At 36.4% G+C, this 20,463-nt stretch overlaps 1 protein-coding gene across 2 annotated transcripts in view; it reads left to right on the top strand.

Moving 5' to 3' along the window:
• The window catches only part of acss2l (acyl-CoA synthetase short chain family member 2 like), a 96,233-nt gene that overhangs the window by 25,186 nt on the left and 50,584 nt on the right, over positions 1-20,463 (top strand). For both annotated transcript variants that reach the window (XR_007935238.1, XM_028803706.2), the window contains exons 3-6: positions 4,163-4,254; positions 11,798-11,901; positions 19,234-19,306; positions 19,425-19,500. Coding sequence is in view for 1 of the 2 variants with exons in the window: in XM_028803706.2 (XP_028659539.1) it covers positions 4,163-4,254; positions 11,798-11,901; positions 19,234-19,306; positions 19,425-19,500 (345 nt within the window). In the remaining variant the exon portion in view is untranslated. The remainder of the gene's footprint in view (positions 1-4,162; positions 4,255-11,797; positions 11,902-19,233; positions 19,307-19,424; positions 19,501-20,463) is intronic.

Consider the following 20,463-nt stretch of genomic DNA (forward strand, 5'->3'; position numbering starts at 1 on the left):
TAGAACAAAGAAAATTAGTTGACCTATGTTTTTTGATTTCTTGATATTTGTTGGTAATAAAGCTGTAGTGAGTGGGACACTGTTTGGCAGTGCGTCCTTTTGTCGCCTCAGCTATGATTGTGCACAGAAATGAGGTGTGCAGTTCATGCAAATGAAGATTACAAGCATAGCAGTGTCACTGTACAAGCAAAGGATGTAATCGCGCTGAGAAATGGGGCTGGCGGGGAGTGGAGAAGGGCTGCTGCCCTGCCTAGGAAAAGGTGGCAAACTGCATGGAAAAATGAAATGAGAGGTGGAAAAGAAAAGTTAGGCAAAACTGAAAGAAGAAGTGGTTAGTAAGTGGCTTCCTTGCACACAATCTCTCAGAGAGGATAATCACAAACTTAGTCAGCTCTTCTGTCTCACACACACTTATCTACAGTTTTAATGTAGTTTTGTAATCCACAGTTTGTTTTCTCTTTGTATTTTCACCAAAACTTGGTGGTTAGCTGTTAGGCTGTTCTTCAATTGATTATAATAAATATTGTTTTATATTTTAAAACTTACAGGTATTTTGCATTATAGCAAATGCTGTTTTAAACTTTTTGTCTGACAGCATGATTTATGCACCAGCTTTTATGGGGAAAAATAAGTGTTAAGGAGGCCCCCATACCTGTGTTCACTTAGGGCATCCAAATCACTAGGTCTGCCCTGCAGTTCTCTTAACACATTGCATGTTGTATGACTGGAGAGATTTTCCTTGTGCTTTAAAACATTACTGAGCATCTTTCTATAAATTTTAAAACACTAACTAAATATATTTTATTTTTAAACGATGTGTAGTCGGATGTGTGTGAGGTTGGTACCCCGTCCAATTCTGTATTGTGAAGCTTCCATTCTTTTATCACGGCTGTGTATGGATTGATATTAAAAATGTGAATAATTTCCCCACTCTTTAACTCACTCAATTGACAGTTGATCGTTCACGATATCGGGTTCTCAAAGCATACATGAATTGTGCATTTTTATTTTCAATTCAATAATGGCATAAAGAGGCAATAATGAAAGTTTTTTTTTGGCTTGAAAACGTAGTGGAATTGTCTCACTTTATTAAATTGAACCACTGCTCTGGAGTAATTGGTAATCTGGTAATTTGTACATATTAAAATAAAGTTTCTCTTGCACTGAGCCCTGTTGAACTCCATTTTTGACCTCAACTACTTCTCAAAACAGCTCTTATACAGTGCAGAATTGTTTTAGGTCTTTAAGCTCATTCTGTACTCTTCTCGCACTCTACTTGTAGTCTAATGGGATACCATTTCAAAGACAGATTGAAAGTCAGATTAAATATTGTTTGATCCTCAAATGTCCTGCCTTAAATGTATTGTCTTGTGAAACATCAATATCTATCATACCCTTTCCATGTTTCACAAACTGCAGTAAAATTTTCAAAAAATTTAGAATTGTTCCAGTCCAGGCATTTACTAATCCTGAGACCAATAAACTACAGGAGAACCCATCTTTTTAATAAATAATCTAATCTCTATTAGAAGAAAAAGTGGGTTGATATAAAAAGTAATTAGATGCTATTTTAAGATACCAGTTTTCTTTGTAACTTTTACAGAGGGAATCTTTGGCACATGACTGATAGCTATTTCATTTTGAGCAAGTTGGGCAGTTGCACAATCACAAACAGAAGTTGCTCTTAAATCATTTACTGAAGCAATTCGCAGTTGCATCACTTCCGTTAGATTAATTGGACATTTCTACATTTTTTCTGTAATTCATCTTTGAGGAAATGATCTTTGTTGGCTTTGACATATTTTGTAAACAGGTTGATTCAATATTTCTACATGTATGTTTTCTATCAAAAAGAATAAGAAATTTCTGTATCATGAACGTGAGCTGCCACTACTTAGATAAACCTCAAAAATGATTTTAAACAATGTCAGACTAATGGCCTATATAGTTACTTTGGAGTCAGCATTTTTGAGGTAGAAGTGTAAGCAAGGATTGGTACACTACCAAGGAGGTAGATTGTTAAGGCCTACTCCTAATCTGAATTTGCGTAATCAAATGCAACGTTTAAGTGCATTGACTTTAAGACAGATATATTAGCATCATGAAGTGAATTATTCTGGATTAATAACTGCTGCTTGCACACATCACTTACAATGAAGTTATTAAGAAAACAAAAGTCACATGCGGAATTGGCCAAAATGGTGTGAGGCCTCCAACACAGAGCCACAAAGCAAGCCAGACTCCCCACTAGCCAGATAAAGCTCACTCCCCTACTTCAATAGCTAGCTTCGGCCTACACCAGGCCAAATGGGTTTTAGTATCAAAAGTTCAAAAAATACAAGTAATCTTCACAAATGTATTCCCAATCTTACCAGAGAGAGGATGACCATAAACCTCCACTGGGAATGAAAGAGTAATCTCAAAGAATCTTTATAAATTAAAGATTTCATACAAAAATGGGAAAATACAGAACACAAAAGAGTCAAACAAGATGAAAAGGAGATGCGAAAAAGCAGTCCATAATAACCAAGAAATCAGAATCATAAAAACAGAAGCAAAACAGTCAAAAAGCAAGTAAACACAAAGATTTCGCAATAGTGAGGTAGGGAAAACTCACCAACCACCAGCACATACAATGTACCACAGAGGAACTGAATTACCCATCAGCCTTTATAGGGCTGGGAATAGTCACTCAACAGTGATGAACAAGTGTGTGAAGTATCCACAAAACACAAAGAACATGTCAGCCACTTCCCAGATAAGTAAGTAGCTAATATAAACGGACAAAAAAAACATAAAAGTTCTTCATTGAAAATATGCAGCATTGGCCTACTTAAAAATGACTAACATACAGTCTGTACATCATATTCATCATTTTTGAGGTGTAATATGTTTGTCATGTCAACACACATTGTAATAACAGCTCAGTGATATGAATAATTTTAGATGTGAGTCTTCATTTAGCTGGTTTTACTGCATTTCCCTATTTTATCAAGGGTGTCATCATTTCCCAATTTTGATGAAATGTTGCGCACGCATAGCTCAGAGCTTTTGTAAATATATGTACTGTATGTTCCCTTGTCAAGTTGTCTTTTATATATCTCAACGTTTGCGTGGGAAGTTGCCTATGCACAAAAAGAGGTTTGAAATTGCAAGCTTTATAAATGAGGCCAGGGCAGCATGGTGGCGCAGTGGGTAGCGCTGCTGCCTCGCATTTAGGAGACCTGGGTTAGCTTCCCGGGCCCTCCCTGCATGGAGTGTGTGTGTGCGCGCCCTGCGGTGGGCTGGCGCCCTGCCTTGGGTTTGTTTCCTGCCTTGCACCCTGTGTTAGCTGGGATTGGCTCCAGCAGACCCCTGTGACCCTGTAGTTATGATATAGCAGGTTGGATAATGGATGGATGGATAAATGAGGCCCCGGCTGTTTCTTTTTTGTTGCTTTCATTTTTTTCATGTTTCTTGACAGTGGTTTTTGTATAATGTGTGCAGTTGTCTTACCTGTTATTGTATGCAATTTAAAATCCCTAGTTGGTAAATGACAAGGAAAATGCAGATGATGAGAGTGACCAGTTATCTTTAGCTCTCCATATGTTTTGGACAGATGGAGGGAGGACATGGAGGGAAGAAAATATTGACCTCTGTACACTATTCAAGTAAATGTTTAATGTATGGAGTTGATAGTACTGCTTGAGAATTACAGGTATATTATCTTCTATCATGTTTGTGTTACATATTTTAATTATTTTCTCCTTGCACTCTTTGTACCAGTAGAAAATCATTGTAATTTAACAGATTTTGTTAGAGTGGTTATATAATATTTTAGTTGAATTTCAAAGTACTTACAGAGAAAAGCCAAGCAAAATGACACCTTTTATTGGCTAACTAGAAAGATTACAATATGCAAGCTTTCAAGGCAACTCAGGCCCCTTCTTCAGGCAAGATGTAATCAGATTACATCTTGCCTGAAGAAGGGGCCTGAGTTGCCTCGAAAGCTTGCATATTGTAATCTTTCTAGTTAGCCAATAAAAGGTGTCATTTTGCTTGGCTTTTCTCTACATTCATAATGGCTAACACGGTACAACACCCTAGTACTACAAAGTACTTACAAATAGCCAGGTTGACATGGGGCATCAGATAACCATAATGTATTGTTTTATCATTGCAGGGAACAGAATTCACCTGGGCAAGGCTGCCGTATTACTTATAATCTGCTTCTGAAACAAGTCTGCAAGTTTGCCAACGTTTTAAAAAGCATGGGTAGGTCTTTTAAGTACTTGAAAAAATAACACTGTGTTATCCATACTTGTATTTTTAACATATTTTTTAAAGTCAGGTCAATGGGATACCAGAGCCTAGCCAATCAGAAGAGAAACCAGTACATTAGAGAGCAGACACAAATACAGTCGTGCGCACTCAGCAGTATCATGTCCGCTAGTCTGAATGCATGCCACTGGACTGTGAGAAACCACCAGTTTATTCACGTAAATGTATACGTTATGTGGACTTTTATTTGATTATAATAACAATAAAAAATCTAGAAATGCTACTCACAGAACCAGGAGACTAGGTACAAATCCTGGCCTTGTCAACAACTACATGAACTATTTACATTCTCCATGTTTTTCATAGGTTTATTCTTACATGCTATTTTCTTTGATGTTTCCAAATTTACCTGGCTTAAGCGATCGGAGCTGTGTATAGTAATATGCCTTGAAATAAGCTCATGTGATGCCCAGGTGTGACGTTGAATTGGATTAAGAAGACTGTGCAATTGGAAGTGTGGATAAATGTACTATCACTATCCACAACCTGTGCAAATTGTGGGCAGAGAATCAAGGTCAAAATATTATTTCCGCTATACATGCATCAATGACAAGCAGGGCTGTTCTTGTAACATAGAGAAACTATGTAAGAAAGGCCAGAGCAGACTCTTTTTTTCTTAGGAGATGGTGTTCCTTTAATTAATGTGTTTAGTGACATCCTTTACAAGTTCTACAACTCTGAGATAGCCAGTGTGATTTTGTACACTGTGGTATGTTGAGGTGGTAACATCCCTTCAAGAGAGGCACACCAAATCAACAAGTTGATATAAAAGGCAGACTCAGTTATGGGCCACACTCTTGACCTGCTGGAGTTAGTGGCAGAGTAGAGAACAACAACAAAACTGATGGCCAACAACGCTGCATATAATGTCTCTCTGACATGCTTGCACTGAGTATTTTCAGCAAACATATTATCTATCTATCTATAATAATATGATATACTGTATATAAAATGAAAAAGTATCTTCTTATATAATATGCTACCATGGCTGTCCGTTTGTCTGTCCAGGATTTTAGCTCGCAAACCGTTTGACCTATTGATCTGAAATTTAGTACACATACACTATGTGACCTCTACTATCCGCTTTCGGGGTGATGATTGACCTCCAATGGTATTCCTCTTTTTACTTTTATTTTATTTTATTTTATTGTAGAATCAACTCTCGGCAGCAGCCAGCAGGGCAGTTGTGTGGCGCATGCATACGGGCGCCGTTCTCAAATTTTTTAAGCTACATTTCTTTGCTAATTTCTGCTAGCTTCTCAATACTCTTGTCTTATGATTGTTTATTTCAATTGGAGCCACTTTGGACCTGATTTTCCTTATGGAGAATAATCTTTCAGTTTACAGAAAATTAAACCACAGCAATAGCCACTGAGAGGTTAGCCTGTGGTTGACAACCACATAAACATATACTGTATTTCCTATAAGACGACTCTGACCATTTTTCACTATTCATTCCATTCAGAGAACCAGGTGCATTTAAAGAATTACAGTTACATAAATGTATCAACCTACCATTTACTGTAAATTTAGCAGTGAGCATTTTAGTGTGTATCATTGGACAGTCTATGAAAACTCATTCCCTTGACTGTGAGTTGTCATTCTTTCTACATTAGTTGCAAACTTCAGTGAAAAAATGGCTTTTTATCTTCAGAGTGAGCATACAATTATGTTTCTACCAGTGTTGTATGAGTCTACTTAATTATTCAGAAAACTAAAAGCAATCAACACTTACCGGAATTTGATATCAACGTTTGACGTTCTAATGCTCATCAATAATTAAAATAATTCCAAAATACATTGCAAACCTTTTTGGATATAGCACTTGTTGATGGGGATAAAGACCGTACTCTATTACAGTAATGGCTATTTTGTAGGTTTATTGGGTTATTATTGTCATGTGTACAGAGTACAGCGAACTTCTTACTTGCATGTACTAATCAGCATGCAACAAACTGCCACTTTCCAGTGCCATGATAAGTGAGCATATTACAGCAGCTATCTTGTCTTCATTCTTGTCCACAATTGACCTTTTATTATTACTACCTCTGATTTTTGCCATACAGACAGTTAAACAAGCCAACTGACATACAGACATTTAGTTCTTTGGTGATAAATTTGAACATCAAGTATCACGGCATGGATGAATTCAAACATTTGTTAAAATGTGCACAGCTGCTTTCCTGTAAATTATGACAGTGCATGAAATTTTAAGATTAAGAAAATCACCTGAAAAATACAATATATAAAAATTAAATGAATTTCATTCATTTGCTGGCAATGTTTCTTCAAAAAGGCACCTGCAGTGATGTCCATTAAAGTACATATACTGTACTTCAGTTTACAGAATGGGAGCCAGTAAAAACACACATGAATATATGAGACCACTTTGTGAATACTGTGGAAGCAGTAGTTTTATTCTTATTGAACCTTTTTGGTATTATTTCCTCTTAGATTTAAATTAAACCATAAAATAATAAATCTGTCACTATTATTAAATTCAGCAGCAAAACATCTGACCTTACATTAAGAAAACTTTAAGCTTAAATAAATAATTTTAAGTAAACTATTTCAGTGATCCTTTGGACTCAGCAGATAGTTGCTTTCCAGCAACTGGAACAAATAAAGTTCTAAAGTTCTACCTACAGTATCTATGTTAACATTTTGCAAAGTGTAAGTTGCATACAACTCCAAAAAGAGTCTCTCAAAACAATTTCAGTTTATGAGAGGATTCATTGGCTGAATTACTAGAATATGTTTATGTAAACCCGGTCAATGAGGTCTGATAATTGATCCTAAAAAAGTACAGTTTTTTAGATTGAGAGAGCACTAAGAATTGTCATGAAGAAGTGAAAATACACGGATGTTATCGTAAACTCTAATATGGTGTTGTTGAAGTAATATTCATTGAAATATTATATTCCATTTGGAATTAACTAAATTAATTGCATTGATGACTGAAGTAAACATCACCATTTGCTGTCCAAATTAATAAACGACTAGAAATTCTGATAGTTGAAAATGTACAACACACTGCATCTCTTTGAGAAGGCAGTAGGTTGAAAAGAGTAAGCATAGGATTCTTCAAATGTCAAAATCTTAAAATTTCTATTTTAATAGAACCATTCAGAGTTTATCTATGATCCATCTAACATACAAATAATCAAAAATCCCCTTCCCCATTCTGTATTCTGTATTGTCAGAAAACATAATATTGTTAAACCCACTTAAACCAGCTCAGGCTAACAGAAGCTATTGCCTGTACCGACAGCATGTCATAATTAGGCTTGTGTGGTTTTATTTGTAAATTTTAATGTCTCCACTGCTATTTTCAGATTCCTCTAATGCGGCCAATTTGAGAACCGTCATAAGCATTGCATTATGCGTTTCTAGGGGCTCAGCTTCAAGGGTTGTGAACTGTCTGTAACTGATGAAAGGTCAGCTGGGGGCTCCTTTTGTTATTTAATCCTGTTTTCTCAACTTTGATTCTTGTGTATCGTTAGGATTTGGAAGCTAGGTTTATTTTTGTTTGTTTTAGTTTCATTTTTTTTTTACATGTTTCTCCCATTTATCTCAGTAAAAAAAGTCACCTGTCCATTCGGAGCAGGACACAGCATCAAGCGTAAGACCAATCACCAAAGAACCAACTAGGGATGGGACATCCAATTAAAAGCAATTGGAGGTTAAAAGGAGACACTAGGGTGGCACGGTGGCGCAGTGGGTAGCGCTGCTGCCTCGCAGTTGGGAGACCTGGGGACCTGGGTTCGCTTCCCGGGTCCTCCCTGCGTGGAGTTTGCATGTTCTCCCCGTGTCTGCGTGGGTTTCCTCCCACAGTCCAAAGACATGCTGGTTAGGTGGATTGGCGATTCTAGATTGGCCCTAGTGTGTGCTTGGTGTGTGGGTGTGTTTGCGTGTGTCCTGCGGTGGGTTGGCACCCTGCCCGGGATTGGTTCCTGCCTTGTGCCCTGTGTTGGCTGGGATTGGCTCCAGCAGACCCCCGTGACCCTGTGTTCGGATTCAGCGGGTTGGAAAATGGATGGATGGTTGGAAGGAGACACTATAGCAGTTGTCAACTTTTTACTTTAAAATGAGTTTTTCAACTAATAGAAATTAGCTAAGGGTAGATGTCACACAAATGTTAAATATCTTGTCATGCAAGAAAACATAAATTCATGCAGGAAATCACCAAGCTTTTTGTTAGTTAGTAATACTTCTTGGACCTTCAATCATGATTTTTGATTTTGTGCAAAAGTCAGGTGAATAGTGACTTGCTGAGCTAGATTGGGCTGAATGACCTGTTCCCTGCGAATTTGTTCATATATTCTTACACAGGGCCAAATAGACTAACACAGATGTCTTTAGGTTTTTTCCTACTGCGGGGAATTTTTTTCAGGAACTAGGGACTTTTTAAAAACTCAGAACTTTTGTAGCATTCCCAACACAGGAATTTGGGTCATTTGTAGTTCTTGGTACTTTTTTTAGCTCCTATTCCAGGTTATGAACTTTTCGTTCAACCAGGAATTATAATGGGTGGGGCTCAGGCAATGAATTGTGCTGATTGGTTGACCACAAGCACTGGTGCCATTTTACAAATTTGTTAGTAGTTTAGACACTCTTCACTCTACATACAGTAGATGCAGTGGAGCAATAATCTCCCCCACGAAGTCACAATCACCACATCTCTCTTCAGAGCTACAGTACCTCCCTGGTGTGGTGTGTGTCATCCCCTGTAAATGCACTTTGCATCACATCACTCTTCTTTGCACGCCTCATTCTCTCATACTTTACATTAAAGTGATAGTTCCTGTGGTATGGTGAAAATGCAACACATTAAACTTGCGAGGGACCACAAGTAACCCAGGGCCTACATCATACACAAACTCATTGGTTCCAGAAAACAAAGTTCCTGCGGTGGGAGAGCACTTATTGATATGACAACTGAAGTACCTGGTGAAAAAATCCTTAGAGTAGTCTGACTGGAAGAACATGCAAACTCAGGAAGGTGAATCCTTGAGGCAGCAAAATATTTTCAACTATGTGGCAAGCTTCGTGTACACCAACTCTTTTGCTCATTGTCATTGATAGAATCATAGCATTTTAGTCCATCTCTGTGGTATCCAAGCAGATAATTTGATGGAGCAAGGTCAAAGGTAGATGGTGGATGTTGTTCCATGATCCCAGAGTATAACTACTAGCATATTTCAAATACATTGGCAGAAGAAGAAATGAGAATTTACATATATATCTATCTATTATAAAAAGAAATCCTGTCCTGGAAAGCAAAAAGTAAGTCTACGATACGTGATCTTCTCGGGAGACATTTTAAAGACCCACGAGACCAAAGACACGCCCTGCTTACAATCTGTCAAATAGGACAATAGGCAGCAAAACATTCAGTCTTGTGAAGGATTTGAGCACACACAGATCCAGGGCTCTCAGCGCATATAAAGCGTATAAGGACAGTACGTTATAAATTAAATGTCGACATATAAGCAAAGAAGAAAGCACCGCGGAGAAAAGAGAGACTCAAATGCGTTGGACAGAAAAAAGAGCAAAAAAGAATAATCGAGGTGCAAATTCAGAAAATAAGGAAAGTAATTATCAGCCTGGAACAAGTGGAAATGAAAAAAAAGCACGTCCAGTCCGGCTCAGAATTAAATGACAGTGAGTAAAAGACAAAGTAGAACTTCATTAAGACGTTTACAAACGTTTGCGCTAAACACATGCAGAGCAGGTTAGAGACTATGAAACCAGTGAAATTAGAAAGGCTCAAAAAAAAAAAATGGCACTCTACACATGTGGAGAAAGTTAAAGGATATGAAAGCAGGAAAATTAGAAAATATAAAAAAGTAAAGATCGCAGTAGCGCAAACAAACAAACTGCCTCATTTAACTATGCACCAGTCTAACTTTGGTTTTGCACAATAATTACTACACTATTGCACCTTAACACTTAATTCTACTTTATTCACATAATTTTACTTATTTATTATGTTCTACTATACTGTTATCTTTCAATCTATGACTTTTTATTAATCTAACTAATATTCTTCTAACTTTGCACAGTTTTTGATAAGCGGATCAGGATGCATTTCACTGCATGTTGTCCTGTATAACTATCCATCCATCCATCCATTTTCCAACCCGCTGAATTCGAACACAGGGTCACGGGGGTCTGCTGGAGCCAATCCCAGCCAACACAGGGCACAAGGCAGGAACCAATCCCGGGCAGGGTGCCAACCCACCGCAGGGACACACACAAACACACCCACACACCAAGCACACACTAGGGCCAATTTAGAATCGCCAATCCACCTAACCTGCATGTCTTTGGACTGTGGGAGGAAACCGGAGCGCCCGGAGGAAACCCACGCAGACATGGGGAGAACATGCAAACTCCACGCAGGGAGGACCCGGGAAGTGAACCCGGGTCCCCAGGTCTCCCAACTGCGAGGCAGCAGCGCTACCCACTGCGCCACCGTGCCGCCCCCTGTATAACTATGCATGTGACAAATAAAGAATCTTGAGAATTTCAAAAACGGAGTTTACCGCACATGCATTTATTAGTTACTTTGTTCATGTATATATATTTATCTGTCTGTTTATTTAAAAAGCTAAATTTACCCCAGGAGTCAAAACGTTCTGTCTAGCCCTTGTACAAAAACCTAGACAAAAGCTGGGGTATGACCTTGGTAACCCGATGTACTTTTGGAACTGTGAGAGGAAAATAGCACGACTTTACAGACAGGAGTCCAATGCAGAACTCTACTTACTTTTTTACTTTGTAAAAAAAAATGATTAACTGCTGATGATGTAGATCGTTTTGTCTGTGCTGAAATTCCAAACAGAGAAATCTGTCCTGACCTCATTAAAAAGATTCAGCATACTGGGACTCACAAGATTACAAATATTGTTTTTACAGAAGTTCTGAAATAAAAGTGAAACTAATGAAATAGCAACAATTCAAAGAAAAAAAAATCTTAAAAGTGTGTATCTGGAAAACCAAACACGGGGATTGACGAGCGAAGCGAGCAGGGGGCAAAGCCCCCTAGTCATAACAAAAAATAATATCTGATTCTTCCTGATAATGCCAACAACTTACTACCCATGGATCCCAGAAAACTATGAACATACCAGCACACTTTTCTCCTTTGATTCATAGAGCAATCATGTTGTTTCCATTCTAAATGAGCCATATGTGTGAGCAAAAAGAAATAAGTTCCAATGTCATGTTTGTCTATTATGAAAAAAGGATATGAGCACTTTCAGGAAATCAGTGACTGTGGTGCCTTCTCTTTAACATTTTCCATGCTTCCTATCTGACAGCTCTAAATAACATTCACTTTCTATGTAAGAAAGTTTTGGAAATGGAGAGAAGAAAGCATTTTAAGTTTAAAGTAAACAAGACAGAACTAATCAAAATGCATAATGTGTCAAATTCATCTAAAAATAAACCATATTTCATTATTTTTATTCAGGAGTGAAGAGGGGTGACAAAGTAGCAATCTATCTTCCTATGATTCCAGAGTTGGTGTATACGTTGTTAGCCTGTGCAAGAATTGGAGCAGTCCACTCTGTTGTGGTAAGCATGGAATACATATTAATCATATGTGACTTATCACCAAAGACAAACAATATATTAAAACCTATTGTCTTGAACTTCAGTTTAAATAGCAGTAATTGTAATTTTTACATTTAATATAGAATTAGGTTTACTGTCCCCAACATGTTTGTAATTCAAGACCATGGTAAAGCAGAGGAAATACTCTAAATCTGCATTTGTTTAAATTTCATAATCTCTTAGCAGTTACAGAGACTATTAAGGAGGTACTCGGTGATTTGTATATTTTATTGAGGATAAAAGTGGTACCTGATTAACAAGACTGAAATCACATAAATCACTAGGTCCAGATAATATTTATCCTAAAGTGCTTAAGGAGGATAGTAAGAACATACATAAATCCTTGATAATTTTTTTTCAGAAATCACTATATACTGGGGAAATTTGTGCAGGTGTTAAGCTAGCAGTTGCTACCCCATTATATAACAATGGTGATCAGGCTGATCCAAATAACTCTTTTCTAGTAAGCTTAATATGCATTATGGGTAAATTATGGAAGCAATTTAAATTAAAAGACTGAGCATCACGTGTCAAGAATAGGTGTAATTAGTGAGTAACAAATATAGGTTTAGTTAGGGATAACCAAATGTCACTAATATGCTAGATATTTGTGAAGAAACAACAAAAGCATACAATCAGAAAGGTGTATATGATAATGTTCATCTTTCTTTTTCAGAACGTTTTTCATAAGGTCCCAATAATGAAACCAGAAAGTGGGAATTCAAGGTGTAGTATGTAGATGATGCAAAATTGGCTTAAACACAGGAAGCAAAGGGCTATGGTAGATGAACTCTTTAAAGGCTACATCAATATATAGAATGTGCAAGATTTTCTGCAAGCTGGTTGGAAGTGTAAGCAATATAAAAGTAAAGGTTACAAAAATAGTTTAATGCGTATGTAGCAGAGAAACAACACTACCTTTAGTGGTGTGTACAGAGCAATGCCTACAATTAATGTTTTTGAAATAATGCATGATAATATTAAAAACATACAAAATAAAGCCTATATGAAACAACTCAAAATGTGAATTAGTACCTCCAGGCAAAGCAATAAATGTAGAAATGAGCTTCTTTACCTAGGCCTTAACAATAGCTGAACTGGACTAGAATATCTGCAGGCAACCAAAGCTCCTGTAAAGGATGCCAGAGTTCTGGGACAGGGTGACAAAACTGAATGTAGTGCAGCTAAGTTCAGTATTAAAGCTTCATCAAATTGATGACATTTATTTCACATTTTTACAAACAGATGCTGCTAATTTTAATTTTGAAACGAAAATGGGATAGTATGATTCTGCTTTGTATCTTCCTGTGCATGATTAGTACTGCATGATTAAATTTGATTTGGGATGACTCAAAGATTACTTAACTACTTAAACCTAGCCCCCTGCCTACGCTATGCGCCAGCAACTTTGCTGCCGCTCGCATGGAAAGTGTGGATTTCACTTTCACCAAACAACAAAACTTTAATTTCTCGCGGACAGGCCTCTTCAATGGGAAGAAATACTACTTTTCCCTGTTGGCAACACGAATTAGACGATCTACAAGTCTCTGACTTAAACTTTAAAGCCAAACAATATCTGCATACTTCTGTCATATCACCTACAGTATGTCCATATATTCGATCTCTTTTTGCTTTTACCTTTCCATCAACATCACTTTGAATTTTGATTCCGTGTTTGGAATTACATTGTGACAACGCAACTTATAACTGCCTGTGAGTGAATATCGTTTCTTTCTTTCTACACGAACAATATCTGAAAATTGCATTCACACAAATGAGAAATGATTGAACCGTGTGCTTGGTTGCCCATGTTTCAGATGTGGGCAGGACTTTTCCAAAGCTCTTTGCATAAAGTCTTGTCTCAGGGGTCTTGAAATTTTCTCTCGCTGGATTTCACTTTCACCAAACAACAAATCTTTTAATTCTCGCAGATACGCCTCTTCATTGGGAAGAAACGCTACTTTTCCCTGATGGCAACATGAATTAGACAATCTACAAGTCTTCAACTTAAAGTTTAAATCCGAACAATATATTCAATCTCTTTCCGCTGTTCCGTTATTTCACCGAGTAATAATTTCCATTTGTTTGCGCTAATGCAATCTTTACTATAATTTTTTTGAGACTTTCAAATTTTCGTACTTCCATTATCTCTAACTTGCTCTGCATGTGTATCGTGCCAATGTTTTTGAATTCTTTACGACATTCTACTTTGTCATCTACTCTTTGTCTTTTATTTCCGGTCCGGGGCATGGATAAATCTCTTGGCACAAAGTCTTGTCTCACGGGACATGAATGTGTCTCTCTGAGAAAGTCATGTCTCGTCTCTCTTCCCAAAATTATTTTATTATAATAGAGAGACATGTATCAGCTTTTATTTTAATACTTAATGCTGTGCTCTGAGGAAAAACTGTGAGCACAAGATAGTGTGTGTGTTATGTATGACAAAAATCTCTTTAAAAAAGTTTAACTTTTTTGACATATTGACCGATTACAATTCCCACCAGAGATAAAATGTGTTGGATTTGCTGTACTAATAAGTGCTGATATTTAATTTCCAAGACATTGTTTGGATTCAAATTTTTTTTTTATTATGTGTTTATCTTCCAAGCTGAAGTCTATCCTATCTTTTTTAGCTGTTAATTTTTTGTTCACAGAAAGTGGAACAAAGTGGCCTCTTCCTATTGGTCTTTGAGAGAATTAAAATGAAAAAGACCCTTAGAGGGTATCCCACTTCCATAGTAGACATTATACATAAATATTGTGTTGCTTCCTACACTCTAAAATTTCAAATAGCCAAAAAGGTGGATTATTTTTACTACTAAAATAATTTATCAGACAACACTACAGGACTATTTATTCAAAATAAAGAATGGGGTGTGTTTACAATGTGCATTTTGACATTTAATGGGTTTATATGGGTTGTGATAGCAGTAGTACTTTTGTTATGTGTATAGAGTACATTGATATTATTGCTTGCAGGTTGAATCAACATACAATCTGTCACCACTGCCCTACACAGAGATAAACAAAAATATATACGAATACATAATTTCTTTTTAATAAATAGAAAATACAATCCAGCTTACCTGATGTGCTTCTTACACTTGTTTATATGCTTCCATTGCACTAACACTTGGTAATAAAACCCTGTGAAAGGAAAAAAAAACTGGGTTATTGGCATAGACTTTTCTAGTTATTATAATTTGTCCATATATCGAAAAAGGATAAACTTTTAAGCGTTTCAGATATTTACTGCAAAAGTAGTTCAATTTATTTTTAATATTTTGTTGTTATTGGGAGCAAGACTGTGTTGACTAGTTGCTTGTGTGTACTCAGCAGGATAGACCAAACCTGATGAAAGTGTGTTCTTGGAAGGCTATGTTCTACAATGTTCTGGAAACTTAATGCATATAATAATACTGAGAGGTGAATGTTGGTGGACAATGTTTTGTTTCAGACTAAAATTTTTCTGTTGTCTCATCAACCATCCTGTCAACTTTGGTTACAATAGTAACAAAGCTGCCGAATCATATAAAAGGACAAAGTACCAACCAAAGAAACATATACCTTTAATAATGTATTGTGTACAATGTGCAGAGAAGCAAATAGGCATGCAGTGGCTGCTTTAAAATTCTCCCTGAGAGAACAGCCCAAACACATAAAACCCTAAATTATCATATTCAGTGAACATTAACAAATATCCAGCAGGAATCAACAATTTCTTAAATTATGGCTTCTGTCTAGTCTAGCAGCCAGATCATTTTTCATCTCTGGATAATTTATTCCCGATGAATAATTTGGTTGTTCTTGGAACCCCATATGACAACACAGAACTCGTATAGAGTACTGGTAGATGGTAGAATAAATGAACACTACCATGAAAAATGATGTGCCCCATCGTCTGATAAGTTGTATTTATGCATATTTTTCACAGTGAAATTATTCTGATCTATTTGTGGGCTTATTGTTTTAGATATTGTGTATGAGTGGCTATAAGAAAAGGGTCTACAAAAGTTTGCTGTGTTTTTTATTTGTTTGGCCTGCAAGGTAATCAAACATGTAATTTTAAAATGTGAAAAATTTATTGCAACCCCTAGTAAACTCAGCTTAATTAAAGTCATAAGTAGGTTCAGCAGTTTTAATACATTGGCTTACAATTAAAATGATTTACTCCGGCACTGTCTATTATAAATCTAGTTCCTCTGGCCCCTATTGCCAGCTTGGGCTTCATGCAGCCTCCTTGTTTTACATGCAGTGTGTCCCGGCAACCTTAACTGTATCTGTTGTTGAGTAATGCTGACATGGCTGCAAGAATGTGATAGGCAAGAAAATAAAAAACAGGAATACTAGAGATCTTCACTACTGTACCATGCTTTATGTGACAATGCTAAGGCCATTTTTACAGTGTGATTCCATTATCTAGTGACTCTAGTGTTTTGTGATGTTATTGCCATGTTCCTTACCATCATGGGTATTCTGTCTAGTTGTTATTGCTGTGCCCAATCTGTCTCTTTTGTGGTTTATTCTTTTTTGTTTGTTGGCTTTCTTAAAATACACTTTGTATCCATTACTTACAAATCATGACTTCTCTCAGTGTGTCTGCTTGTCTAGAAATTTAGTTTCCCTGTCATGGGACCACAAGAGAAAGAAAGTCCAGAAATCCTCATACAAATTGGCAATGTCTATCAGGCTCTTGTGAGTGGCAGAGCACTTTGAGGTTCTAGCACTCCACTGAACGACAGTTAGATAAATATTGTAACAAAGCTCTCCAACAAATGTCAGTTATCCTAACAATGGTAATTTAGCCAAAGACTCTGCAAGTGTAAAATTTTGCATTCAATCAAAAAATAAATTCTAGTAGAACATACAGACCTCCACCTCCATGAGTCCATTGTTAGAATGACACTGGGTGAAAATGGGATTCATGGAAGAGTAGGAAATCATAAACTGAAGCACACTACTAAGAGTGCTCACCAAACTTTTGCCAAAATGTGTTTGGATATTCTTCCAGACATTTGGAAAATTGTTCCATGTATAAACAAGTCAAATGTGGACCTTTTTGAACTAGCATGGGTTCTGCTGTTTTCAGATGAATTCTAACACAGCAAGCCCCTTATGTTTGCCATGAAGCATAGTAGTGACATGGTTTGGAGACAATTCAGACAATATCTGGAAAGGGTAAAGAAAAAAAGAGTTTTTAATGTCCTATTAGAAGTCCTGAATTAAACTAAACTGAGATGTTGTAGCCGTAGCAGAACCTGAGACGAGCAGTTTTTGTATGAAAGACCAAAATATCACTGAGCTGAAGAAGTTCTGTAAGGTGACACTTTGAGCCAAAATTCCCCCATGCTGCTACTGTAAGTGATGAATAACTAGAAAGAATGTCTAATTATGGTTATTGCTGATGAGAGTAGCATATGCAGTTAATGAATCCAAAGAGACTTTTTCACACTTTTTGTATAAATATATTAAATAGATAAAATAAGTAGGCATCAAGTGATTTTACTATTTGTTCACTCTGAGTCACTATGAAAAATATGTAGTAATACAAAAAATCAGTTAAGTCAAACATTTGTTAATGCCTCGGCAAATGTACATAACAGGGAAAGAGAAAAACACCTAGATCTTAGGTTTATAACTGAATATTAAGTGTGCTATTCATCTCTAATGGTTAAAGATTCTCAGACCCGACTCCAAAATATTTTAGTTGAGGCTAAAATTAAACAATTTGCGTTCTTTAGCAGTTCTAGATTTGTTTGATTTGTCTCCAAACCAGAGCTGGATTATGTAAGATAGTGATTTAAAACATGCAAGAAAGTTATACTGGAAGAAAATTAAATGTCGAATTTTGGAATGATATAGCCAAAGTCTAAACTTAAACATTCATGTTAATTATGCAGCTTTTTTTCTTGTGAAAAATATACTATAATGTCCAAACTATAGCATGGTCAAATATTTGTGCACAGGACTCTGTCTGTATACAATATGGGCAAACAGGGGGATGGCAGCAACTGATTAATGTGAAGAATGTGATGAGTATTTTGAAAAGAAATCAAGTAGTGAGCTAGCAATTCATTAAGCATTCAGTGTTATACAACTAGGGGTACACTTAAGAAACCAAAATCTCTAAAAACAAGTAAAAATTGTCTGCAAAAAGTGGAGTAGAACGGAAAACCAGAACATGTTGCTGAAAGCACCAGTGGCTTATGTACGGTCTAATCCTGGGTAGATTTTAAACACTCTAACAACAGGTCGGGTGAGTGCAATGTATAATTTTGAGCTGGACATTTAATACACAAGACAATTTGCTATTCTTGACAAGACAGATATTTCACGATATGCAGTTGCAGATAAAGTTGGTATACATAAATATACTTTATGTGAAAGAATATTAGCTTTGGACAGGTTCATATATACAGTATATGATCAGAGACAAAAGACACATCTATTTTGGGATGAAAGGGTTTTGTAATTATGGCATACATATTGTTGATAAACTCCTGAAGTTTCCATTTTATGAAAAGCTAACAACTATAGTATGGAAAAAAGTAACATTCACATTAGTTTTCTTAAGGGTCAAAAACAGATAACTAATGTAACAATAGTATACTGTATTAGTGTAGCACTGTAGGTATCCTAGTGTTCACCAATATATATACTGCTGTTGTCCTTTTCTTAATGATGTATAATTAAAGTGTAATATGATTAAGTCACATATTTTATTCTGCTTTCTTTATGAGCTTTGATTGTGTTAGGGAGATTAAAGAAAGCTATAAGTGAATGGCAGATTATTGCTTAGTGGAAGCAGCAAAATGAAAAGAGCATAATAACTGAAGCAAACAGATGCTGATACCAATCTGATAACACCTACTACTTAACTTAAAATGCAGGAAAACTTATGAAAATGGAATAGCTATGCTAAACCAAATAAATATTACCATTGTAAGCTGGGTTACTTAACAGAAAAATAGCTGCAGCTTATCTACAGTATGCCTGCCTGCAGCATAAGCCAAGACATCTTTGACTCCTGAAGTTTCTTTAATGCTGTAATATGTCTAAACACAAAACGGAAACTGTTACATGGTCCTTTTCAGCACATCAGCTCAGACTGTTTTAATAAGGTAGATCAATAGGCTACATGACAGCTCTGAAGCATACTGTAGCAACTATGAAGATGCTGTGAAAATGAAGAAGAAAGAAACAGAGAGAAAGAATCAGGGATAGAATAAGCTGCTTGACATCCTACCATATGAAAATAAATAATCCCTACATCATATACAATTTTGTGCTTAGTTTGCAGGTTTCTCATCAGAATCGCTGTGTGAGAGGATACTGGATGCTCAATGCTCACTTCTTGTCACAGCAGGTAATCGTCTAGATGAACAGCCATGCACACTAATCTGGTTCTGTAAGAATGTGACTGTTTTCATTATGATTTCTATATTGGTTCTTTTCTGAAAGTCGCCTCTTCTAATCACTACTAGATGGTGTTTACAGGGGAGAGAAACTTATCAACTTGAAGCAGATAACAGATGAGGCGCTTGTGAAGTGCAGGCGAAAGTAAGTGCCATCATTACACAGTACCTTTATTAGACCTGACATCAGGTTTTCTTACAGCAATAAACTGTTTCGAAGTATTGCCAAAGGAAGCAACTACAATTTCCATTTCTCAATCATAGCACAAACTCATTTTCCTCACTGTAGTTTTGTAGCTGAGTCATTTTAAAGTCCAATTTTTAAAATCGATTTCATATTAATTGTATATCATGTATACACACTTGATACACTAACTTTAACAGAAATTGTAACACCATGAAGGAGTCTGATTAATAAATATTTGGCACAAATTATAACTGACACACAAAGCAAGTTATTATATACAAAATTTTTATTGCAAAAAAGTAATGCCAAGCATTTTGTATAAATGTGAGGTGGTATTAAATTGATAAGGGCCTGGATTCTATTTTTTGGGATATTGTTTTTACAACTTTTCAATATTCCTGGTCAACTGAGTCATTGTGGTACCTGAGTGGGGGGCAGAACCCAGTCAGTCCAGTCTTCTATGTCCAGTTTGTTTTGTGAGCTTCTGCACATAAATATGGCCAATTTTACATTGCCATTTTTGTATTATTTGTTTGCCTCTCCGTCTTTGAGAAGTTCATTTTTATCATTCCTTTGTTTAAGTCTTCTTGCTGCGTGTTACAGGCTATAGATGTCACCAGGCTGTGATGGCCATTATTGGTATGCTGTGTTGTTTCCATATGTATGCATGTGACATCATGGTAGCCATTTTATTTAAGAGCAAGTCAGAAATGCATCCTAACTTTGTATAAAATGAAAGGTAAGACTTGTCTGTGAAAAGTTAGTATAAGATAATCTTTTGTATTTGACCTCGGGCAGTTCTGTGATTACAATTTAGCCTTGCATTAAAAAAATAAGACCTAAAAGGTTGATATTTAGCATTCTGATTCTGCCTTACTCCTTAGAAAAAAATCTGCCATTTGCTTTCTTTTAAGGCATACT

The sequence above is a fragment of the Erpetoichthys calabaricus genome, chromosome 6 (genome assembly GCF_900747795.2).
Source record: "Erpetoichthys calabaricus chromosome 6, fErpCal1.3, whole genome shotgun sequence".
Taxonomy (NCBI): domain Eukaryota; kingdom Metazoa; phylum Chordata; class Cladistia; order Polypteriformes; family Polypteridae; genus Erpetoichthys; species Erpetoichthys calabaricus.